Raw genomic sequence first — 26352 nt, forward strand, 5'->3', positions numbered from 1 at the left:
TCACACTGGAGAGCGGCCGTTCACCTGCTCAGACTGTGGAAAGGGATTCACTCGGTCATCTAAACTGAAGGTACATCAGCGAGTTCACACTGGAGAGAGGCCGTTTACCTGCTCGGACTGCGGGAAGGGATTCACTTGGTCATCTCAACTACAGAGACACCAGCGAGTTCACACTGGGTAGAGGCCGTTTACCTGCTCAGACATTGGGAAGAGTTTCTCTCAGCCATATCCATCAAATGTGCATCAGCTAGTTCACACTGGAGAGTAGCCATTCACCTGCTGTGATTGTGGGAAGCGATTCACTCAGTCATCTCGGCTTATGTAACTCTCGCTTCGGCTAGCAGCTTAATATAGGGGGTGATAGCCCCTCAGCCCGCCCAAACTTGAGAAATCTTGTTTGTGTGGATGGTGTGTGATGTGTTCCCTGTTACAAATCAGTTCCCTGAAATAACAAACAGTACACAATATCTGATTAAACTATTGAGCTTTATAATTCTTACTTTGACTATAGGGTTAGTAAAGTTAAACAAAAAAAGAAGAAAAAGGGCCCACTGTCTCCATTTGCATCTTTTCATCTCCCCCAGCAAAAGACCACGAAAATCTCTCTTCTAGACTCACAAGAAAGAACGTTTCTCTCATCGGATAGCCCCGCACTCCATAACCTGTATCTCTAGTCGTAACATAAACATTGCTGCTACAGACAAACCATTACCTCAGCTGTGAAACATTACAGAGAGGCCATTACATTAGCAGTGAAACCTTAGAGCATGTTACACTTGTGACACACTGTTCACACTGGGGAGAAAGTTTCAATGAGCTGCCTGCTGGATATTTGTCCATCACCGTTGCTGAATGCAATTTCGAGAGTGACTGTCGGTGCTGAACTCTGCAATTATTGCTGCTGCTCACCACACCCAGGTCTGCACCCTGGTCACTGGGCATGGGAGGAGTTTCTTCTGCTGCACATTCACCTTTAATGGGACTGGAGTTTAATATTCTGGATCTGAGACAAGTAAATCAGTTCTATTTTAAACTCTGTCTCCGGTACTTACTGAATTTATAACACACCTAGTGCACAGTAGAGTCAACTCAGGCCGGCTGGCCCCTGCCAGTGATTCTGTTCCACGACAGTACTTTCAAATCCTCCCCTGTACGGCCAAAGTCGGCCTCAGGAGAAATCTTCCCAGACAGATCTGTTGGAATTCTTTGTTGAAATACGAAAGGAGGTGGGTGTTGTTTGTTTGGATTTTCAGATGGTTTTGAACAAGGTGCTGCACCTGAAGCTGCTGAACAAGACACCAGTTCATGGTATTTGATGTCTCTGTGCGGTTCCCGCTGGAGTTTAGAATTATGGGCGGGGTGTGGAGTTGGGGTGAGGCGTGTTTCCCGAATACTGTAAAGCCGATATGGAGAGCATGTTTCACATAATGCGGAGCCCAGGTCCAGGGGTACATCCTCAGACTACAGGGAAATCAATTCAGATGAGGAGGAAGTCTTATGATATAATGTTTATTCAGCATGGCCGTGTCTGATCTATGCTTCTCTGCCCATCCCCCTGTATCTCCAGCTCAAATGTACCCAGCCACCCGCCTACACTCAGATAGATAGACACTTCATTGATCCTAAAGGAACTTACATGGCAGATTTAGAATTTTAGAAAATTCCATGTGTCTCCATTTAAAAGGAGTGGCCCTTTTCGATCCCTGTCTCTTCCTCTTTTCTCCTCTTTTCTCTCTCCTCTCTCTCCCCCACTCTCTCTATCTCTCCCTCCCCCTCTCCCACTTCCCCTTCTCTCCTCCTCCCTCTTCCTCTATCTCTCTGTCTCTTTCTCTCCCTCCTCTGCTTCATCCAACTCCAAACGGCAGTATGTTCCGATGTAACCAAGGCTACTTATCCTGTCGATGTCACCGTCGCACATTGAAAGGTGCTATCATGGAGTGAACATGGGCCGAGGTTCAGGGTCAGTCTGTAAAGGCGGGGTGGGGTGTGGTTTGCAGACATAATGTGGAGAAGGGAAGTGAGAGTGAGAGGAAGTTGGGGTGAGCAGAGTAAGAGAGGGAGGTGAGGAAGTGGGAGAGGGTTTATTAAGATAAGAGCGGAGAGGAGGAGAGTGAGAGGAGACAGAGGAGAGAAGCTGAGAGGAATGTGTGCTGAGGATTGAGAGGAGGGTGGGCGATAGGGAGAAAGGGAGTGACAGATCTGGTGAGCGCACTATGGAGAGAGGGAGGAGCAAGATGTTGAGGGAGCTGCACACACTCAGTGTTGAGGGAGTTGCATTTCCTCTGTCCCACTCACAGTAACTCTTCTAAGGATGTATTTGCATCAACAAAAGCAGGATTCAACATGCTGTGAGCGTGTGCCGTTCTGAACTGAAATGAAAGCTCAACCCAGAAAGATGAAGGAATTATCACAATGGAACAGTGATTCCCTCTGGGGGCAGTTACGTGTCCTAAGATGGCTTTAGGAGCAAATAACACTCGCCGGGGGTGGGGGCATTCGAGATTCTTGGTGGGGCAATAAGCTGCCTCTAACTTGTGGCAACAGACCTGATCGACCGTTAGTAGAGCAGGCACTTCCAAAAAGGATGTGGCACTGGGACACAGGAAGAAGCATCGCACTGCAGGCCTTGAGCATCCGTCGTCACAACGGGTCTGACACTTGGCGATCTCGTCCGACCTTACCAACCTAACGGACGTCGTTGGGGATTAGCAACGAGGGTGCTCGGCATTTCGCCTTGACTCGCGGCACTGGGGCTAAAATAGGCTGGGAAACACTGCTATAGAAGAAGGATTTAGCCAATAGGTGAGCATAATCGTCCATGGATGGGATCCGCACGATGTGAGCAAAGGAGGAAAGCGTCCAACGTCAGGCTCAAAGCTGGAGACCTCTTGCCAGGAACTGCGTGGTTCCTTGTGTCAACACAGGACCAGGCGGTTGACACAGAAATAACAAAAATGCACATTAAAAGAGTCACAAACTCAAGACGAAGTGTTGTGCCTCTCGAGGGGCTCTAAAGCAGAACATGCCGTTTGATTGCTTACACAGGCGCCATCAAGTGACAAGCGTCATTCACCAAAGTCCTGCTTTAAGAGACGATCATGAAAGATACTATCGATGACAATCAATACAAGCCTGATCCAGTTTTAGAGTCGGAGTCAAACAGTTGCATTGCTACCGACCCGTTATTAGAGATAGGGCGATACATGATCCTGTCCGGATATAATATCACAGGATAAACATGCAAATTAGATTTACTGAATAGATACAGGCATTCCGACACACACAGCACGCTGAAATCAATAAGTGAAAAAGCCTGAAATATGCCATGGCGTTGATAGCAGTGTGACGTCATTCACTGGCTCTCATTTTGGAAGGGATTCAATCGGTCATCGCCGATACACCAACAGCTCCGCACTGGGAGGCGGCCGTTCACCTGCACCGTGTGTGCGAAGGGACTCATTCAGTTAACCCACCTTGTGATGCTCCGGTGAGTTCACAATAAATAGAGGCCACATTTCTGTCCGGAGTGAGCAGAGAGTTTTACTCAATCATCCCAGATGCTGCAACGCCAGCAAATTCACATCAGGGAGGAAGTTCAAATCAGCTCTGTGTTAAATGTTTAACCTTCACGGTCACTGAAGGCAGCTGCAGGTTCATGAGGGACTGTTACTGTCGGATTCTACAGTTCTTGCGGCTGCTCATCGCACCCAGGACTGAACCCTGGTCACTGAGCATTGGAGGAGTCTGTTCTGCTGATGTTAGCCTTAAACTAGACTGCTGTTTAATATTACGCTCACTCTCTACTACGCTCACAATGTACACTCGAGAGGCCACTCAATCCATCTGGTCCCAGCCCATGTTTCTGTTCCATATCAGTATTTTAAAGTGTATCTCCGCCGTTTATCTCTCACACTCCCTGTTGCAAATAGTCACTACTCTGTGGGAGAACAGAATTCCCTTGAATTTCATAGAATCATAGAAATCTGCAGCAAATTACAGGCCCTTCGGCCCACAATGTTGTGCCGACCATGTACCCTACTCTAGAAGCTGCCTAGAATTACCCTACCGCAGAGCCCTCTAATTTTCTAAGTTCCATGAATTCTCTTAAGATTCTCTTAACAGACCCTATTGTATCTGCCTCTACCATTTCAAGCACCTTAAACTATTTTCACTCATTTCAAAGGACTAGGCCTCAGACAGCTGTGTTTTTGCAATGCATCTCTCAAGTCTGACAGCAGACTAGCGAATGAATCTTCGATGGAGCAGAGTCAGAATCCAAAGAGTTGCCAGCAGCAGTCGGGGCTTTGGGGCTCCAGAAAAAGATGGGGTCTGGAGGTTTTGAGCAGGAGGAGGGAAGAGGAATCAGACCAGCAGGATCTGGCTATGAATAAAAGATGAGAAACATTTGGAAACTGGTTAATTGAAGAAACAAATTGGTTAATTTCTACAAAATATTGCCTGTAATCAGCAGATCAGGCAGCAAATGTGGAGAGGAATAAATAGACAGCATTTTAGCCGAGCCCCTTCAGCATGCCTGGACTGTGTACTCCTCTGCTTAGTTGCCGCCTGAACTGCAGAGTTCCTCCAGCATTGTGTGTGTTTGCATTCCTCTTTTTCCAGCAACTGCAGAAACATGCCCACTCTGGGTGATCAGAATGGTAATCTATACAGGAGACAAAGTAGATGGGGGAGGTTTTAAATAGTAGTTTTACATCCGTATTTCCTCAGGAGATGGACACAGAGTCTGCAGAAGTGAGGCAAAGCAGCATCAACTTCATGGACCCTGTACAGATGACAGAGGTGGAGGTGTTTGCTGTCTTAAGGCAAATTGGCGTGGATCAATCCCCAGGGCCTGACAAGTTGTTCCCTGGGACTCTGGAATTGCAGAAATTGTCAGAGCCCAAGCACAGATATTTAAATCATCCTTAGTGACAGGTGAGGGACTGGAGGATTGGAGGACAGCCAATGTTGTTCTGCTGTTCAAGAAAGCCTCTAAACTTAAACTAAAAAATTGTACATTGGTGAGCTTGTCATCAGTGGTGGGAACGTTAATGGAACGTAAGTGCAGGAACTGGATATACAAGTTTTTGGATAGATGTGGACTGATTAAGGATAGATAGCATAGCTTTGTGCATGGTAGGTCATGTCTAACCAATCTTATAGAGTCTCTCGAGGAAGTTGTCAGGGAAGTGGATGAAAGCAAGGCTGCTGATGTTGTCTACATGGACTTTAGCAAGACACTTGGCAAAGTCTCACATTGGAGGTTGGTCAAGAAGGTTCAGTCACTCAGCCTTCAAGATGAGATAGTAAATTGGATGAGACACTGTCTTTGGGAGATGCCAGAGTGTGGTTGCAGATGGTCGCCTATCTGACCGGAGGCCTGTGACTAGTGGTGTGCCATAGGGATCAGTGTGGGATCTGTTGTTGTTTGTCATCTATATCAGTAATCTGGATGATAGTGTGGTTAGCTGAATCAGCAAATACGTGGATCACACCAAGTCTGGGAGTTTAGCGGACTGTGAGCAGGCTATCATGGCTTGCAGTGCGAACTGGACCAGCTGGAAAGATGGCTTGAGAAATGGAAAATGGAATTTAATGCAGACAAGTGTGAGGTGTTGCACTTTGGTAGGACCTACCAGGGTAGCTCTCACACAGTGACTGGTTGGGCACTGAGGAGTCTTGTAGAGGAAAGGATCGGGGAATACAGGTCTCTATTTCACTGAAAGTGGTGTCACAGTTCAAAAGGTACAGAGAGAAAGATTTTGGCCCATTGGCCTTCATAAACTCAAGTACTGTCAACAATAGATGGATGTTATGTTGACGTTGTACACGACATTGGTGAAGCCTAATTTGGAGTATTGTGTGCAGTTTTGGTCACCAACCTACAGGAAAGATGTAAAAGAGGTTGAAAGAGTTCAGAGAAAATTCACAAGGATGTTGTCAGGTCTGGAGGACTTGGGTTAGAAGGAAACATTGAACTGGACTGGACTTTATTCCTTGGAAAGTAGAAGAGTGAGGGGAGATATGATGGAGGTATACCACAGTTTTGAGGGACATAGATGGGGTAAATGCAAGCTGGGTTTTTCCACTGAGATGGGGTGGGACCACAACCAGAGGCCATGTTGTGGTTGCACGATTGCAACATGTTAGAGGTCGGTATAGGTACCTGGATGGTAGGGGTATGGGAGTGGAAAGCGTAAATAGCTTGGCACCAACTAGATGGGCCAATGTGTCTGAATCTTTCTATGACTGTGACAAGAATCTTAAACAATACTAATATTCACTCTAATTCATTTTAACAGCTGTGCAGACCAACCATACATCTGGGTAGGAAATATTTACATGGCATTAAAACTGTGGCACTTTAAGTTAACAGTACATAAAAGAAAATCCCAGCTGCACGTCAACAAAGGGTATTTGTGTGAGAGTGTTTCAGTTCCTGTGGGGCCAGGCTCCCATGCAGCTCAGTGGGAACAGGGAATAACCCCAATGGAGAGAGTCAAACTGAGCCAATTCACAGATTGGAGATGCCAGAAATGCTCCATTCTTATAGAGACTGGAAGAGTATCAGAGAATTTGATGGTCATTCCAGACACCAACCATGTGCCCAGTTACAAGATGGTTTCTTTCTGCAACTTGGGTTGAACCTCACTGTAACAGTGTGATGCCAGATCACACCTTGGTAACTAATGTGATCTCATCTGAAATGTTGTCCTACACCCATTGATGGATTTTGTAAATCTTTTTACAGGTTGAAAATGACAAGGAAATTGTCTATGGGAATTCAAACAAAACACACCAGTTTTGCTGTCTCTGTCCAGATATTTAAGAAGTGGAGCAAGGGATTCCCTCAATCATCCTTCCTGCTCAGACTGTGGGAAGGGATTCACTCTATCATCTGACCGACTGGCACGCCCGTTATTTTACACAGGTAACATTCACCTGTTCAGACTGGGAATGGAATCACTCGTTAATCTCAACTAAAGGTACGTCAGCAAGTTCACACTGGGACAAGGCTATTCACTTGTTGTGTGTGTGAGAAGGGATTCAGACGATCTTTCCAGCTGTGGGCACACCAGTTAGTTCACATTGGGCAGAGGCTGGTCATCTGCTGAAATTGTGGGGAAGGATTCACTAGGCCATATCTGACCGAATGGCACACCAGCGAGTTCACACCGGGGAGCGGCCGTTCACCTGCTCAGACTGTGGGAAGGGATTCATTCAGTCATCCTCCCTATTGGCACACCAGTCAGTTCACACTGGGGAGTGGCCGTTCACCTGCTCAGTGTGCGCGAAAGGATTCACTCGATCATCCTCCCTATTGGCACATCCACACTGGGGAGAGGCCGTTCACCTGCTGTGAATGTGGGAGGGGATTCGCTCGGTCATCTGATCTACTGATACACCAGTCAGTTCACACTGGTGAGAGGCCATTCACGTGCTCAGACTGTGGGAAGGGATTCATTCTGTCACACGAACAACTGGTACACAAGTCAGTTCACACCGGGGAGCGGCCATTCACCTGCTCAGACTGTGGGAAGGGATTCACTCGGTCATCTCAACTACAGAGACACCAGCGAGTTCACACCGAGTAGATGCCGATCAACTGGTCAGTCTTTGGGAAAAGTTTCTCTCGGCCAAATCAGCGAGTTCACACTGGGGAGTGGCCGTTCACCTGCGGTGAATGTGGGAAGTGATTCACTAAGTAATCTTAGCGTATGTAACTCTCACTTCAGCTAGCAGCTTCATATAGCTTAATTTGGCCCCCCCAGCCTGGCCAAACTTAAGAAATCTCTTTTGGGTGGATGCTGTGTGATGTGTCCCCTGTTACAAATCAGTACCCTGAAATTACAAACAGTACACAACATGTGATGAAACAATTGAGATTTATAATTCTTACTTTGACTACAGGGTTAGTAAAGACAACAAAAAAAAAGAAAAAGAGCCCACTCTCTCCATTCGCGTCTTCTCATCTCTCCCCAGCAAAAAACCATGAAAATCTCTCTTCCAGACTCAGAAGAAGGAACATTTCTCTCATTGGATAGACCCGCACTCCAAATCCCTGTTTTCTCTAGTCGTAACCTAAACATTGTAATACTTGTGACAGACTACCGGGTTCACACTGGGGAGAAAGTTTCAATGAATATTTGTCCATCACCGTTGCTGAATGCAATTTCGAGAGTGACTGTCGGTGCTGAAATCTGCAATTATTGCTGCTGCTCACCACACCCAGGTCTGCATCCTGGTCACTGGGCATGGGAGGAGTTTCTTCTGCTGCATATTCACCTTTAATGGGACTGGAGTTTAATATTCTGGATCTGAGACAAGTAAATCAGTCCTATTTTAAACTCTGTCTCCGGTACTTAGTGAATCTTTAACACACCTCGTGCACAGTAGAGGGTCAACTCAGGCCGGCTGGCCCCTGCCAGTGATTCTGTTCCAGGACAGTCCTTTTAAATCCTCCCCTGTTGTTCCCCTCTCGCTCTCCCTGTGGTGATGGGTTCCAAACAGTCACCATCCTGTGGATGAAGAGGTTTCCCTGAATTCTCTGCAGACTGAAGAACTTGAGCTGACTGCAGTTCTGTCTGAGATGTTCTTCGCCCCTGAAATCTCTGGGCTGAGGAAGAATGAATTTGGGAGTTACCCTCCTTATTCACGGCTCATTTCCAGATTATGGGTCATTTTCCCTGCTTCTGAAGGGTTGTTGAAAACACCGCTGTCCTCTAAAGACTGAAAGCAGAATGGGAAACCATCCGTTGGATGTCCAGCGGAGCCGGGTCAGAAACCAGAGGCGGGTCTGCACAGGGCAGAGTTTGGGGCTCTGGACGATGGTCGGGGTAAGAACGTATGATGAGGAGAAGGGAATCAGCAGCGGGGCGTGGCAACGAATGACAGAGTAGCAACATTTGGAAGCTGATTGACAGAGAAAATATTTCGGTTGTCTGACTGATGACACAAACAATGCCTGTGGTGAGGTGCTCCACTGGTTGAGGAACGTATGTGTGTTTGGAATGGTTTTATCTATTGGGGGAGTTGTTCCTGCTTGTTTATCCTGTAATATTATATCTGAATGGTTATTATGGATTGTCCTATCTGAAATAATGTATTGATTATAAAACATATAGAATAGCACAGCACATTACAGGCCCTTCGGCCCACAATGTTGTGCTGACCCTCTAACCCTGCCTCCCATATAGCCTCCCACCTTAAATTCCTCCATATGCCTGTCTAGTAGTCTCTTAAATTTCACTAGTATATCTGCCTCCACCACTGACTCGGGCAGTGCATTCCACGCACCAACCACTCTCTGAATGAAAAACCTTCCTCTAATATCCCCCTTGAACTTCCATCCCCTTACCTTAAAGCCATATCCTCTTGTACTGAGCTGTGGTGCCCTGGGGAAGAGGCGCTGGCTGTCCACTCTATCTATTCCTCTTAATATCTTGTACATCTCTATCATGTCTCCTCTCATCCTCCTCCTCTCCAGAGAGTAAAGCCCTAGCTCCCTTAATCTCTGATCATAATCCATACTCTGTAAACCAGGCAGCATCCTGGTAAATCTCCTCTGTACCCTTTCCAATGCTTCCACATCCTTCCTATAGTGAGGTGACCAGAACTGGACACAGTACTCCAAGTGTGGCCTAACTAGAGTTTTATATAGCTGCATCATTACATCGCATCTCTTAAACTCTATCCCTCGACTTATGAAAGCTAACACCCCAGAAGCTTTCTTAACTACCCAATCTACCTGTGAGGCAACTTTCAGGGATCTGTGGACACGTACCCCCAGATCCCTCTGCTCCTCCACACTACCAAGTATCCTGCCATTTACTTGGAGTTTATCATATAAATTGTAATATTTTGACTCTAAAACTGGATCAGGCTTGAATTTATGGTGCCTTTATGAAGTAATGGAGGGCATTTATGAGTTTGTATTTTAAAGCAAGATTTTGGTGAATGATGAATGAATTAATTAGGTCACGAGTTCAAGGAACCCTTCGGGCAAAGTGCTCTTAATACGATCAAATTCACCCTGACATTAGAGAAGGTGACATTAATGTTACCCTGACATTAAAGTCAGATGTGTAATTTGAGAATTTGAGAGCAAGAGAGAAGAATTGGACAAAATTGATTTGAAAAGAACACGGGCAGGGATGAAAACAGAATAGCAATGACTGGAATTTCTGGGAGCAATTCGGAAGGCACAGGGTATATACACATCACAAAGAGCAAATAGTATTCTAAAGGTAAGGTGACAAAACCGTGGCTGATAAGAGAAACCAAAGACAATGTAAAAACCAAGGAGAGGGCACAGAGCAAAAGTTATTTGGAAGTTAGAGAATTGGGAAGCTTTTAAAAGCAAACAGAATGCAACCAAAATAATTAAGAAGGAAAAGATGGAATACATAGATGAGCTAGCCCGCAATATTAAAGAGGATACCAAATTTTTCTTCAGGTACATATATTGTAAAAGAGAGGCTGAAGTGGATATCGGACCACTGAAAAATGAGGCTGGACAGGTAGTAATGGGGTGGGGGTGCAAGGTGATGGCAGATGAACTGAATAAGTCTTGTACATCACTCTTATCTCTCGAAGACACTGGCAGGAATATGGAAGTCCCAGATGTCAGTGGTCAGAATGTGTAAAGTTACGTTACACGGGAGAAGGTTCTTTGGGAAACAGAGATGGTCTGAAGGTAAATAGGTCACCTGGACCAGATGGTGTACACCCCAGAGATCTGAAAGAGGTGGCTGAAGTGATGTGGAGGCATTGGCAATGATCCTTCGAGAATCGTTAAGGAAATAAAATCCAAAGAAGATTTTTCCTTCACTGCTCCCCCTCTCCCAGTTTCACCCATCACCTACCACGTCTTCCACCCCTCCAACCCCCACACTTCTTCCTCTGACGTCTCATCTTCTTTGTTCCCAGTCCTGATGAAGTGTCTCGCACCGAAACGTCGACTGTTTACTATTTCCCATATATGCTGCCTGGCCTCCTAGCTTCCTCCAGCATTTTGTGTATGTGTTGCTTGGATTTCCAGCATCCACAGATTCTCTCCTGTTTTTGATAAAAGCAAAAGTGGGGTCACGTAATATAGCAAGAAAACAGTGGGAAGTGAGAGGATTGGAAATCTTTTACATAACCAACAGGAGACAACAAAAAAAAAACACACACACACAGGAGAGACATGATGAAAAATTAAGGTAAGTGAGCCAAAAATATCAGGTATCAAAAGTTGTTCCGATATATAAAGAGTAAAAGAGAGGCAAGAGTTGATATTGTACCACTGCAAGATGATGCTGACGAGTTAGTAACAGAGCAAAGAAATCGCGGCCGAATGTAATAAGTATCTTGTGTCAATCTTCACTGTGTCAGACACTCGCAGTATAAGACTATCAGACATAGGAGCAGAATTAGGCCACTCAGACCTATCGAGTCTGCTCCGCCGTTCTATCATGGCTGATCCCAGTTCTCACTCAACCCCATGCACCTGTCTCCTCGGCATATCCTGAAATGCCTCGACTGATCCGTAAACTGGAGACAGAAGGAGACGAGGTGCGAGATCAGACTGCAAGGTTTGAGCGGCTCAGGGACCGTGTGACCATTGCTCCCATTCTGACCCCGTCTCCGCATTCCGACACTGCCCCCTTGTGGTGACACTGTGCCGCCTGCTTTCTGTGCTGTTGCTCTTTCAACTTTGCCAATGGAAGAACGGCCGTCACTGTATTGCCACCGGCGTCAGTTATCACAGTGTGGAGTTGTGCCTCTTCTTCCCAGACGATATCTTACTGCAGGCCGCCATTACACTTCACTCGACATATCTGCAGCTGTTTGCCGAGGTACTTGATGAGATGCCGAAACTCGGCAGGCTCCTGCGGGTTTAAAAGTGTTGGCGTGCTTTCCTCGCAATGATATTTATACGGGGGCTCCAGGACTGGTTCTCGGAGAGAGTCGTACCCAGGAATTTAAAGTTACTGACCCTCTCTACCTCTGATCCTCTGCTGATTACTGGCGCATGGACCGCTGGTTTCTCAAAGGCCGAACATTTATCTGATGATTACGTCACTTTGCTCGTGACTCTCCCTCGGGTGAAAACAATTTAATATCACACATAGAGCAGGACAGTGCAGGAGCAGAGCCTTCGGTCATCGAAAAAAAGTTGAAGTCACTTGTGACGAACAAGAGAATTCTTCAAAGACGAACATGGACAAATGATAACAAACCCATTCAGGATAATGAAAGGAGGTCTCAGTATTCAGAAAATTCTAATCTGAACATAACCCGTGTTCACAGAAATGACATGGGAAAATATAAATGTACTATAAACAATGAGTTCAGTAGTGACAGAGCTGAGATCTACCTGCATGTTAACTGTAAGTTTGCAGATGGCTCATTACATCAAATTGCCTTCAGTATTACTGATTACAGAAACAGCATACCATATCGATTTCCTTTGATGATGGACCAGACAACTTCATGATTCAGCTTCAGGGTCCACCTGTTACAGATATCGTTACAAGCCAGAAATTATCTTGTTCTGCCCAGTCAGTTCCCACTGCTGACAATAGATGGCGCAATGGGATAACCTATGTGCAGACAGGCCAGGACAACCCCACCGAGTCGGTAAACAACGTTGACCGTAGAAATTATACTTGTCAGATTGAGATCAAAGTAACCATGAAACACAGCGGCTTTTCTGTAAAGATCACTGTACCGGGCAAGTGGAAGTTTCTGTCAATATTCAACTTCCAAACACCGCTTCAACTTTTGAGCAATTTTATTTTGCAGTTCTATTCTATCTACTTTATTCGTCATATTAAAGAAAAAACTGTTTATCAGGGATAGGGAAGGTGGAGCAGAGTAACAGGTATACTAGAGGTGCTTCAGGGCTTTTTAATTGTAAGTCAAATTCCGGGATTTATTTATGTCAAATTTCCGCGGATGTTCATTTAAGTCTCCAGCGAAAAACGTCCCATGCTTGCCAAAACATTTTAACTCTTCATTTAAAATAATGGAGAACCGTGCCGGTTTATCTGCCTCTGTCACAGAGGGAAATTCTGTGCCCATGTTTGTAAGCAGGATTTCCCATCGCTTCTCTTCACACCGGCAGCTTCATTTGGAATCACCGCTGACTGTGAAATGAAGCTCTTGAAGATTTGAGAAGCCGATCTCTTTCTCAGAGTTCAGACCTTCGTGCAGCGCCGACGTGACTTCACGACGTTAAGGAATCGATCCATTTGTGAATGAAATTCAGCCACTGCACTTACTGAACGAACCAATCTTATGTAAACTAAATTAATTAGGCAGTGAAAAAAAAAGAGGCGGACAAAATGAAACGTATCCTCTCCATGATTTCGTAGAATTATATCCGGGAACTTCTTTTTATAAACTCCAATTCTGTTGCCATTCAGGCTAATATGTTGGACAGGATACAAATTGGGTCTACCGAGCCCAGCTGATGTGATTGGACTGCAGTAGAAAGGAGTGATTCCATTCCTCTTTCAGTTCTATTGGCAGAGCCCGTGTCTCGTGTCAATGTAAACATCAACTCGTACAGTCTCAGAAAAACAACGATACAGTTGTATTCCCCTGTGACGCTAAGGGGGCAATTCAGATAAAACATCATTACAAGACATCTAACATCAATGCCTCTGTTTTCTGAGAAAAAAAACCTAGTCTGAACATAACCCGTCTGAACAGAAATGGCACAGGAAATTATAGACGTACTGTCAATATTCATTGCAACAGCGACAGTGCAGAGATCAACCTGCAAGTTAATTGTAGGTACGCAGGTTGCTCATTACATTAGTTTACATTCAATATTACCGATCACAGAAACAGCAGACAATCTCTATTTCTGTTGTAGACGGGGCAGACAACATCAGGATTCAGCTGCAGGGTTCTGTTTTCAAAATACTGTCACAATTCTGAAATTAACTTGTTCTGTCCAGTCAGTTCCCAATACTGACTATAGATGGCGCAAGGGAGCAAATGACCAGCAGACAGAACAGGGCAACACCATCGAGTCATTTATCAACGTTGCTAAAGAAGTGGAAATTATATTTGGAAACACAGCAGCCTTTCTGTAATGATCACTTAAACATAAACATCCAAGTAATTTTATTTTGCAATTCTGTAATTTTCACGATGTGCTCTTCTGTAGACTTCTGTCACGAGAGGTATAAAAAAAAGATACTGTGAATATGCAGCAGATTTGTAGATATCATGGAAGGTCTGGAGTAATTTATTTAGAAGTCAATTTGCCGGAAATTTAATATCTTCATTTAACCCTACGGCGAAGAGTATTTCACGTTTCCCAGAGCATGGAGAACTAAAGAGCGGGCGGAACTGTTCGGTTAAAATTACGGAGAGCCATGTCGGCTTATCTGCTTCGGTACCCGAGGGACATACTGTGCCCAGGCCTGTCAGCAGGATCGCTCAGCCGTTCTTCACAGTAGCGGCTTCAGTTGACGTCACGACGTATTGTCGAGTGAAACTCCAGACGTTTTGAGAAGTAGATGTGTTTCTCAGAATACAGATCCCCGAGCAGTGCAAGCCTGATTTCACGAAGTTAAGGAAACAACCCCTTTGTGAATGAAATACAGCCGTTGTCCATGTTGAAGGAATTGATCTTGCAGCCAGTTACCCGGGGTATAAGTCACATAACATTAAGGGGCAGAAACAGATTCTGATGGAGACAGTGAGCAGTTCGGGAAGCATCTGTGAAGGGAAAAACAGAAGTCGACATTGCAATGCAGGACTGGGAGGTGGGGAAACAATGAAGTATTAAATGAACCTTCACCGGAGAGAGAGGGAAATGGGGCCGATGGGACTCGTGCAGCAGTTCTGACAGAGCATCTTCGACTTGAAATCTTAATCGTTCCTTATCCACGGAGGCTGCTCGACAGCCTGAGTGTATTCCGGGATTTCCTTTTTCTTTTTGATACTTCCAACATCGCCAGCGCTTGCAGCCGGCAGCCTAAAGGGACATATTTATAAGTCAAAGAGCCAGGTTTATTTTAAAAGCAATTTGACTTAGATGCTTATTTAAGTCGACCGCGAATAATGTCGCATGCTTGCCAGAACATTTTAACTCTTTATTTATAAAAAAAAATGTAGAACCGTGCCGGTTTATCTGCCTCTGTCACAGAGGGACGTTCTGTACCTGTGCTTGTAAACAGGATTGCCCGTCGCTTCTCTTCACACCGACAGCTTCATTTGGAATCACCACCGACTGTGCAGTGAACCTGCTGAAGTTTTGAGAAGCAGATCTGTTTCGCAGAGTACAATCCTCCGAGCAGGGCGGACGTGACTTCACGAAGTTAAGGAATCGATCCGTTTGTGAAAGAAGTTCAGCTGCCAAACATACTGAATGAACCAAATTTAAATCAAATTAAATTAAGCCAGCAGTGAAAAAAGAGACCGGCAAAATAAATCCGTAGAATTGTGGCCGGGAACTCCTTTTTATAAACTCCATTTCCTAACTTGGTCTACCGAGCCCAGCTGATATCGAAAAAAAGTAAATCACATGCCCTCTCCATGAGCCGGTGGAACTGACACCGCGCCCCCCTCTTCATGAGCTGTCATTCATTTGCAATTAGGACCAATACGTCGGTCACGATCGTAATTTGGTCCACAGCTTCCTAGCTGAAATGATTGGACTGCAGTAGAAAGGAATAATTCCATTCCTCTTTCAGTTCTATTTGCAGAGCCCGTGTCTCTTGTCAATGTAAACATCAACTATTACACTCTCAGATAAAAAAACAACGATAAAGTTGTTTTCCCCTGGTACGCTAAGGGCTCAATTCAGATAGAACATGCTGAGAAGACATCTGACCGAGACAATAACTCTGTTTTCAGAAAAAGCTATTCTGAACATAACGCGTTTCATCAGAAATGACACAGGAAAATATAGACGTACCGTCAGTATTGATTACAGCAGCGACGGTGCAGAGATCTACCTGAAAGTTAATTGTAGGTACTCAGGTAGCTCACTACATTAGTTTACATTCAATATTACCGATCACAGAAACAGCATACAATCTCTATTTCTGTTGTAGATGGGCCAGACAGCATCGGGATTCAGCCGCAGGGTCCGCTTGCCGCAGATACTGTCACAAGTCTGAAATCAACTTGTTCTGTCTAGTCAGTTCCCAATACTGACTATAGATGGCGCAAGGGAGCAAATGATCAGCAGACAGGACAGGGGACACCATCGAGTCATTTATCAATGTTGATAAATAAGTGGAAATTATACTTCCCAACACAGCAGCCTTTTTGTAAAGATCACTTAAACGTAAATAATCAATTAATTTTATTTTGCAATTTATGGAGCAGAGATGCAGATACCATGGAAGGTCTGGAGTGATTTATTTAGAAGTCAATTTGATGGAAATTTAATTTCTTCATTTAAGTCTACGGCGAACAGTATTTCATGTTTTCCCGAGCATAGAGAACTATGGAGCAGGTAGACCTATTTGGTTCAAATTACGGAGAGCCATGTCGGCTTATCTGCTTCAGTATCCGAGGGACATACTGTGCCCAGGCCTGTCAGCAGGATCGCTCAAAGCCGTTCTTCACAGTCGCTACTTCAATTGACGTCACGACGTATTGTCGAGTGAAACTCCTGACGTTTTGAGAAGTAGATGCGTTTCTCATAATACAGATCCCCGAGCAGTGCAAACCTGATTTCACGAAGTTAAGGAAACAACCCCTTTGTGAATAAAGTACAGCCGTTGTACATACTGAACGAACTAATCTTGGAGCCAGTTACCCGGGGTATAAGTCACATAACATTAAGGGGCAGAAACAGAATCTGATGGAGACAGTGAGCAGGTCGGGAAGCATCTGTGAAGGGAAAAACAGAAGTCGACATTGCAATGCAGAACTGGGAGGTGGGGAAACAATAAAGTATTAATTGAACCTTCACCAGAGAGAGGGAAATGGGGCCGATGGGACTCGTGCAGCAGTTCTGGCAGAGCATCTTCGACTTGAAATCTTAACCGTTCCTTATCCACGGAGGCTGCTCGACAGCCTGAGTGTATTCCGGGATTTCCTTTCTCTTTTTGATACTTCCAACATCTCCAGCGCTTGCGCAGTTGTCTCCATGTGTGCATCCGACATCAGATATTCTGGACACTGCAGGTACAAAACAAGTCTCTGATCTGACAAAACAGGATGAGGCACGTCAAAGGTTGACTGTCGTGAAATGTTTTTCCATTGTTTTTCATATAATTGAGGGCTCGTTGAATTGAACTCGGGAAGTGTTGGTTGCACAATGCCAGTTTGCTCAGAACCAACTTCATTTACAACAAAGGATGGAGCCGATTACAGCTGCAGAAATTAGATCCACAGCAACTTTATTAACCCTTTATAAACGCCCAGAGGGAGGTAGAGAGGGTGGAGAGCGAAATTGAACACGGGACTCTGCGGCTGAGCCACTGCAGAACACGTTGGTCTCTGATTTCCTGTCGGTGTTTTGTGTCCGAGTGTCATTTCTTCCTGGAATGGGTACAAATTACTGTAAGGACAGGCTGGTTCAGGCAGCAGCTGTGGAGAGAGACGCATTCTGCGTTTCGGGTCCGAGATCCCGAATGAAGGTACCAGGACTCAAACCATCAGCTGGTTCTCCCACCCAGATAGTAGGCGGTATTCCACGTGTACTTTAACACACCCAAACTGGACATTACAGTTCCCGAGCCGCTTTCCGGAACATCTGCAATGTCTCTGACGCTCTTCTGGCTGCTGGAGCCAGTATTGGGGACCCTGTTGATCCGCGGAGGAGAAACTAGATTTGTAAACTGCACGTCAGCTGGATTTGAACATGAGTCTAGTTACAGCTGAAGACGAGATCACTGGCGTTTCAGTTTGACCCGCTTTCCCTCCCCCAACATTCCTGTGCTGGTTTCTTGCATTTATTTTCTAGTCTTGATGAAGGGCTTTGGACTGCAACAGTGTCCTTCCATGTATTCTGCAAGACTTGTTGAGTCCCTCGAGCATTGTGTGTGTGTAACTGTTGGGCGTGTGAAAACAACTCTCAGATTATTTGAAGAAACGTGTTCGACAATTTACAAGGAATGCGGAGGAGTCTGAACCCGCACCACCCAATTGTTGCCACCCACCCGGGTCCCTGACAGTATTCAATCCTTCAGAAGCGACAATATGTTGGAGTGGGTCGCCTCTGCAACATCGGTCACAGTGCACCCATGGGTGGGGCCGATGCCGGACAGCTCCCGAGTACCTGACGAGATATGTGTGTGTGTGTGTGTGTGTGTGTGTGTGTGTGTGTGTGTGTGTGTGTGTGTGTGTGTGTGTGTGTGTGTGTGTGTGTGTGTGTGAAGAACTTTCAGCCAATCATTGGTGAAATACCAAGACTTCTTAACCTCCCAATGAGGCAGATCAATTGCTGTTCTCTTTGTTCTCATTCTATCAATATGCCCGTCACGGGATGGATCCTCTGAGATGCTGACACCCAAAACCATGAAACTGGTCACCATTCCATTTCTGATCCATCGTTGAGGACTGGTGTGTGTTCTCCCGAAATCCTCTCCCTGAGGCACAAATTTATTTGCTTGAATTTATTGACATTGAGTGCACGGTTGCAACACGAGGCGATCAACCCAACTATCTCACAACATGATGGCTCTTCGTCAGCTTCAGAGAATCTGCAAACTGTTGTGTCAGGTGATGAATAGATAGATGGCGATTGAGCTGTCTCGCTGCAAAGTCTTGATCGTCGTGAGTTTGGAGCAGTCGGCTAAGCAAGCATCCTTTTGCTATACTTGCACTGATGATCAGTGAAGTGGGGATGGTATTTCCAATCCTGGCTGACTGTGGCCTGCTGCTGAGGGAATCAAGGACCGAGGTGCCGAGGGCCGCCTAGAGGCTGGAATTGGAATCATGTTGCTGAGTACTGAGGTAATGATGGTGTTCAATTCTGTTCTGGTAGCAATCAATAGCTGTTGCGTGCTGGGGCAGCAGGCTGAGGGTAGCAGACACCAACAGAATCAACAAACTCATTCGTAAGGCCAGTGATGTTGTGGGGGTGGAACTGGACTCTCTGACGGTAGTGTCTGAAAAGAGGATGCTGTCCAAGTTGCATGCCATCTTGGACAACGACTTCCATCCACTCCATAATGTACTGGTTAGGCACAGGAGTACATTCAGCCAGAGACTCATTCCACCGAGATGTAATACTGAGCGTCATAGGAAGTCATTCCTGCCTGTGACCATCCAATTTTACAACCCCTCCTTTGGAGTGTCAGACACCCTGTGGCTGGTCCTGGACTTATTTCCAATTGGCATTATTAACTTATTAGTCAATTATTTATGGTTTTATATTGCTATGTTTCTGCACTATTCTTGGTTGGTACGGCTGTAACGAAACCCATTTTCCCTCGGGATCAATGAAGTATCTCTGTCTGTCTGTCTGTCTGTCTGTCTGTGTGACGTAGGTTGCTGTGCTGTTCAACGGAGACCAGGTGGAGAGCCAGTTACAAATGCAATACCGTTGAACTATTGTGGTGGTCGGTAACTTGCAGTGGGATTCAGATCTTTGCAGAGCCACGAGTTGACTCAGGCGATGACCAGCCTCTTAAAGCCCTTTATCTCAGAGTATGTGAGTGCCAATGGGCCACAAAACTCTGTGCAAAGAAACTTCCCCATGCACCTCCTTCAAATCTCACCCTTCCCCCCTCTAATATATAACCCCCAATATTTGACAATTCTGCCATGAGTGAATTATTCTGATTGTTTCCCTTAACTGTACATCCCATAATATTATGAGCCTCAGTCGCAGTGATTCCTGAGTTTCTGTTTTACTGCATAGATTTCTGTCAATAACCGAGGCGCCCATGGACCCTCGGTTGGAAACCCGTGAGCGATATCCGGGCGGCTTCCAACACCCCGGAGAGGATGGCACAGGATTAACCGAACTCTCTTCAACGCACACGGTCCTCTGATCGAGACAGCATCCTGGTGAACTTCCTCGGCGCCCTCTCCAATGCTACAGAACGCTCCGGTTCCATACAGTTTTCAAACTCCACCCCCACATCTCGTCATCAGTCTGCGTCTGTCCAGTCTGAACTCCGTTTGGCAACTGCAACTGCAGTTCCAATTGAACCAGAAATTCGGTCAAAACAAACCAGTTCCTCCTCCGTCGATCACTCACCCCACCCCCCAGATCATGGTGAAGAAAATGCAAACAGTTGTACACATATACGTAAATAATAGCTTCTGTAGAATAGTCCTGGTGAGTTAGTGTGTTGCATTCTATAGTCTGTGCACACATCGGCCATTAAATGCCAGTTGCGGAAGAAGGGAGCTTGCATGTTGCAATTCCATTCGTTTGCTCTGTAGCAGGGTCTAACACTACAAAGTCTACTAACAGTAGATAAGAGAGAAATAGGAAACTGTGGTAATTACTTCCTCATAGTTCTTCAGCAGTTCAATTCAACCACACATACTGTCAAAACAACCCAATTCCGCCTTCATCGATCAATCCCCCCACCCCCCCACCCCACAGGCCAGTTCATGTTGAAAAACATACTGACTGTTTCACAGATCCCAGTAAGAAATAGCTTGTTAATCCATCAGGACTGTCGGTTGTAATACACAGCGTATTGACACCACACAGGAGCCATTCTCAACAGACACTCAAGCATTGAATCATTTCCACAGGTCTGTAGTAATTATTAAAATATAGGACATACACCTTTCACCCAGCAAGTTCCCTGCAACTCGGCTTGTTTCCCATGTTTCCAGCAATTTATCGAGGTACCGACTAGAGAGGATGCAATATTAGATCTCCTATTAGTAAACGAGTTAGGACAGGTGACGGAAGTGTGTGTAGGGGAACACTTTGGTGCCAGGGATCATAACACCATCATTTCCAAGTTATTCATGGATAACGATAGATCTTGTCCTCGGGTTGATGTTCTAAACAGGAAAAAGGCAAACTTTGAAGAAATGAGGAAGGACATAAAAAGCGTGGATTTGGACAGGTTGTTCTTTGGCAAGGATGTCGTTGGTAAGTAGGAGGCCTTGAAAGGAGAAATTTTGAGAGTACAGAGTTTGCATGTTCCTGTCAGGATTAAAAGCAAAGTGAATAAAGATAAGGAACCTTGGTTCTCACGGGATATTGGAACTCTGATAAAGAAGAAGAGAGAGATGTATAACAGGTGTAGGAACCAGGGAGCAAATAAGGTATTGAGGGGCATAAAATGTGCAAAAAAAATTAAGAAATCAGGAGGGCTTAAAAAACTCATGAGGTAGCTTTGGCAGTCAAGGTGAAGGATAATCCAAAGTGCTTTTAACAGATATATTAATAGCAAAAGGATAATAAGGGATAAAGCTGGTCTTCTTGAAGATTAGAGTGGTCGGTTATGTATAGAACCAAAATAAACATTTGAATGGGTTTTTTTTTGCGTCTGTATTTACTAAGGAAACTGGCATCGAGTCAATGAAAATAAGGCAATCAGGTAGTGAGTTCATGGAACTTTGGATTCTCATTGACCTTGACTTCCAAAGCTACCTCATGTCTTACATAGAACATAGAACATAGAACAGTACAGCACATTACAGTCACTTCGGCCCACAATGTTGTGCCGACCCTCAAACTGTGCCTCCCATATAACCCCCCAGCTTAGATTCCACCATATACCTGTCTAGCAGTCTCTTAAACTTCACTAGTGCATCTGCCTCCACCATTGACTCAGGCAGTGCATTCCACGCACCAACCACTCTCTGAGTGAAAGAAGTTCCTCTAATATCCCCCTTGAACATCCCTCCCCTTACCTTAAAGCCATGACCAATTCTATTAAGGAGTGGTGCCCTGGGGAAGAGGCGCTGGCTGTCCACTCTATCTATTCCTCTTAATATTTAGCATACGTCCATCATGTCTCCTCTCTTCCGCCATCTCTCCAAAGAGTAAAGCCCTTAATCTCTGACCAAAATTCATGCTCTCTAAACCAGGCAGCATCCTGGTAAATCTACTCTGTACCCTTTCCAATGCTTCTACCTCCTTCTTATAGTGAGGCGACCAGAACTGGACACATTACTCCAAGTGTGGCCTTATTAGAGATTTTAGAGCTGCGTCATTTCCTCGTGACTCTTAAACTCTGTCCCTTGACTTATGAAAGCTAACACCCCATAAGTTTTCTTAACTACCCTATCTACCTGTGAGGCATCTTTCAGGGATCTGTGGACATGTACAGCCAGATCCCTCTGCTCCACCACACTCCCACACTCCCATGTATCCTGCCATTTACTTTGTACTCTGCCTTGGAGTTTGTCCTTCCAAAGTGTAACACCTCACACTTCTCCAGGTTGAATTCCATCTGCCACTTCTCAGCGCACTTCTGCATCCTATCAATGTCTCTCTGCAATCTTCGACAATCCTCTACACTATACACAACACCACCAACCAGTGTGTCCTCTGCAAACTTGCCAACCCACCCCTTTACCCTCACATCCAGATCCTTAATAAAAATCACGAGAAGTAGAGTCCCACAACCGATCCTTGTGGGGCACCACTAGTCACAACCCTCCAATCCGAATGTACTCCCTCCACCAGGACCCTCTGACTTCTGCAGTCAAGCCAATTCTGAATCCACCCGGCCAAACCTACCTGGATCCCATGCCTTCTGACTTTCGGAATAAGCCTACCGTGTGGAACCTTGTCAAATGCCTTACTAAAATCCATGTAGATCACATCCACTGCACTACCCTCATCTATAGGCTTGGTCACCTCCTCAAAGAACACTATCAGGCTTGTTAGGCACGATCTGCCCTTCACAAATCCATGATGAATGCCCCTGATCCGACCATGATTCTCTAAATGTCCATCGATCCTATCTCTAAGAGTCTTTTTCAACAGTATTCCCACCACAGAGGTAAGGTTCACAGGTCTATAATTACGCGGACAAACCCCACTACCTTTTTTGAACAAAGGGACAACAGTCGCCTCTCTCCAATCCTCTGGTACCATTCCCGTGAACAAAGAGAACATAAAGATCCTAGCCAGAGGATCTGCAATCTCTTCCCTCGCCTCCTGAAGCATCCTAGGGAATATTCCGTCAGGCCCCGTGGACTTTCCGTCCTAATGTATTTTAACAACTCCAACACCTCCTCTCCCTTAATATCAACATGCTCCAGAACATCAACCTCACTCATATTGTCCTCATCGTCACCTAGCTCCCTGTCATTGGTGAATGCCGAAGGGAAGTATTCATTGAGGACCTCGCTCACTTCCACAACCTCCAGGCAAATTTTTCCACTTTAATCTCTAATCGGTCATCCCTTCATTCCTATCATCCTTTTGTTCTTCACATAAATGAAGAATGCCTTGGGGTTTTCCTTTACCCTTCACACCAAAGCCTTCTCATGTCCCCTTCGTGCTCTCCTCAGACCCTTCTTAAGCTCCTTTCTTGCTACCCTATATTCCTCAATAGACCCTTCTGATCCTTGCTTCCCAAACCTCATGTATGCTACCTTCTTCCACTTGACTAGATTTTCCGCCTCACTGTCACCCATGGGTCCTTCATCCAACCATTCTTCATCTTCCTCACTGGGACAAATTTATTCCTTATATCCTGCAAGCGATCCCTAAACATGGGTTGAGAGTGTGTTGAGAATGGATTGGGTGAGGTGTCAATAGGCTGTGTTCTCCGGCCGACAGTCCGAATGGAGAAACAAGCTATTACTTACATGGATCTGTAAAACTGCCTGTATGTTTTTCACCATGAACTGGCCTGTGGGGGTGGGGAAGTGATAGACGGAGGAGGAACTGGGTTGATTTGAGAGTATTCCTGTTTCATTGGAACTGCTGAAGAACTGTGAAGAAGTAATTACCACAGTTTCCTATTTTCTCTTATCTATTATCAGCAGACTATGCAGTGTTAGACACTGCTAAAGAGCAAACAAATGCTTGTGCAAGTTCCCTTCCTCCACGTAATGGCCGATGTGTGCACAGTGTACAGAATGCAGGTGTGTGTGTGTGTGTGTGTGTGTGTGTGTGTGTGTGTGTGTGTGTGTGTGTGTGTGTGTGTGTGTGTGTGTGTGTGTGTGTGTGTGTGTGTGTGTGTGTGTGTGTGTGTGTGTGTGTGTGTAATATACGGCCGTACATGGGAAACAAGCCAAGTTTCAGGAAACTTGCTCGGTGATGGATGTGGGGCCTATGTTTTAGAATTTATTACAGCCCTGTGGAACTGATTCAATGCTTGAGAGTGTGTTGAGAATGACTTTGGTGAGGTGTCAATAGGCTGTGTTGTACAGCCGACAGTCCTGATGGAGAAACACGCTATTACTTACATGGATCTGTAAAACTCTCTGTATGTTCTTCACCATGAACTGGCCTGTGGGGGCGGGGGCGGGGGGGGGGGGTGGTAGGAGTGCTCGATGGAGGGAGAACTGGGTTGTTTTGACAGTATGTGTGGTTCAATTGAACTGCTGAAGAAGTATGAGGAAGTAATTACCACAGTTTCCTATTTCTCTCTTCTCTATTATTATCAGACTGTGTAGTGTTAGACCCTGCTGCAGAGTAAACGAATGCAATTGCAACGTGCAAGTTCCCTTCCTCCACCACCTGCACGTCATGGCCGATGTGTACACAGACAATAGAATGCAACACAGTGACTCACCAGGACTATTCTACAGTAGCTATTTTGTTTACATATAGTTCCCTTCATATGACCTTCAATCTGTTGTTTTGTGGCGGAGATACAGATGATTGTTTGATGATGAATTTCAAAAAATTACAAAAATAGTGCTCCTCATTTTCACATGTTGGGTTGATGGGTCTGTTCAATCCTGCAAATACTTGGCCTCCACACCTGCCTGTGACAAAAGATTGCCCGGTTTCATCAATCTCTGTTTAAAGAAATTCCTCCTCAACTTCCTTTTAAAAGTACGTCCCTCAACTCTGAGGCCGTGTCCTCTGGTCCTAAACTCCCTCACTATAGGAAACATCCTCTCCACATCCACTCTATCTGTGTCCTCTGGTCTCAGAGTCTCCCACCACAGGAAACATCCTCTCAACACCCACCCTATCAATTCCTTTCACCGTTCGATCGGTTTCAGTGAGGCCACCCCTCAGGCCCAGAGTCATTGAAAGCTCTTCATGTGACATGCCATTCAATTCTGGAATAATTTCTGTGAACCTCCTTGAGCCCTTCTTCAGTTTCAGCACATTGTTGGTCAGTTCAGGGGTTTAAACCAGCTTACAATGCTGCAAGTGAGGCCTCACCCGTGCGTTATAAAGTTACCGAATCACATCCTTGCTTTTACATTCTAGTTCTCATGAAATGAATGCTAACACCTTCCTCATCAAACACCAAACCTGCAAGTGAACCTTTAATGAATCTTCCCCGAGGACTCCCAGGTCCCTTTGCAACCCTGTTTTTATTGTATTTTCTGTCCATCTGAATCTAGTGAACACTTTCATTTCATCTCCCAAATAGCATGTGGATATAATTCCCAAAACTGCATCACATCTGCCATTTTTGTCCTTTCTCCCAATCTAAGTCCTTCCTTAGCCACTCTGCTTCATTTCCCTCCACCTGTCTTCAAATTGTCTGCAGCTCTACAACAAAGCCATCAATACCATCACCCCGATCATTGACAATACGGTGAAAATGATAGCTCCCGAGAGAGACCCCTGTGGAACACCGCTTGTCACCGGCAGCCACATGATGGTCTAATCTCACATGACGGTCTGCCTGGGCTACGTGCCTGTTCCTATTCACGACTATTTCGTTTTTCTTCCAGCCACGTTGAGCTGTGCGAAACAAAGAGGGTCGAGCGAGCAAGTTTGAACCCAAGTTCAACAACGAAAATTATTTCACTGGGTTACAGTGAAACATCGACACGAGGGAGACTGATGGGAGAACCACATGAAGCGATCAAACTATGGGATCAATCAGCATTCAGCAAATAAGAAGCGACGTCACATTTCGGCGTATAGGAACATTGGAAAAGGGGGCTGAATCAGTGTCTCGGATGGATAAACATTCACTGTGCCAATTCACGCAGCAATCAGGAGTCAACTCAAGGTTTCAGCACCGTTCTCTATTTTATTGCATTGATTATTCAGCCATGAAGCGCGGAGTCGTCACTTTTGGCCTTTCAGCGACCGATGACAAACCCGATTAACAGAAGAGATTTACAAGGATGTTGCCTGGATTGGGGAAAATGCCTTATGGGAATAGGTTCAGTGAAATTTGCGTTTTATCCTTGGAGCGACGGAGGACAGAGGTGTGTAAGATAATGAGAGGCATTGATCGTGCAAAAGCCAGAGTCTTTTCCCCAGGGCTGAAATGGCGAACACGATGGGCATAGGTTTATTGTGCTCGGACG

The 26352-nt window shown here is 45.4% G+C and overlaps 2 protein-coding genes across 2 annotated transcripts in view; both read right to left on the bottom strand.

The window, feature by feature from the left end:
- Positions 1–26352, bottom strand: part of LOC140722389 (uncharacterized) — a 278780-nt gene that overhangs the window by 50459 nt on the left and 201969 nt on the right. The gene's annotated exons all lie outside the window — the stretch shown is intronic.
- Positions 11787–26352, bottom strand: part of LOC140722373 (cell adhesion molecule CEACAM5-like) — a 41503-nt gene continuing 26937 nt past the window's right edge. The window contains exons 13-15 of the mRNA XM_073037129.1: positions 17636–17812; positions 15167–15369; positions 11787–11873 (exon numbers count right to left, since the gene is read on the bottom strand). Coding sequence (XP_072893230.1) covers positions 11787–11873; positions 15167–15369; positions 17636–17812 — 467 coding nt within the window. The remainder of the gene's footprint in view (positions 11874–15166; positions 15370–17635; positions 17813–26352) is intronic.

The sequence above is a fragment of the Hemitrygon akajei genome, unplaced genomic scaffold (assembly GCF_048418815.1).
Source record: "Hemitrygon akajei unplaced genomic scaffold, sHemAka1.3 Scf000076, whole genome shotgun sequence".
Classification (NCBI taxonomy): domain Eukaryota; kingdom Metazoa; phylum Chordata; class Chondrichthyes; order Myliobatiformes; family Dasyatidae; genus Hemitrygon; species Hemitrygon akajei.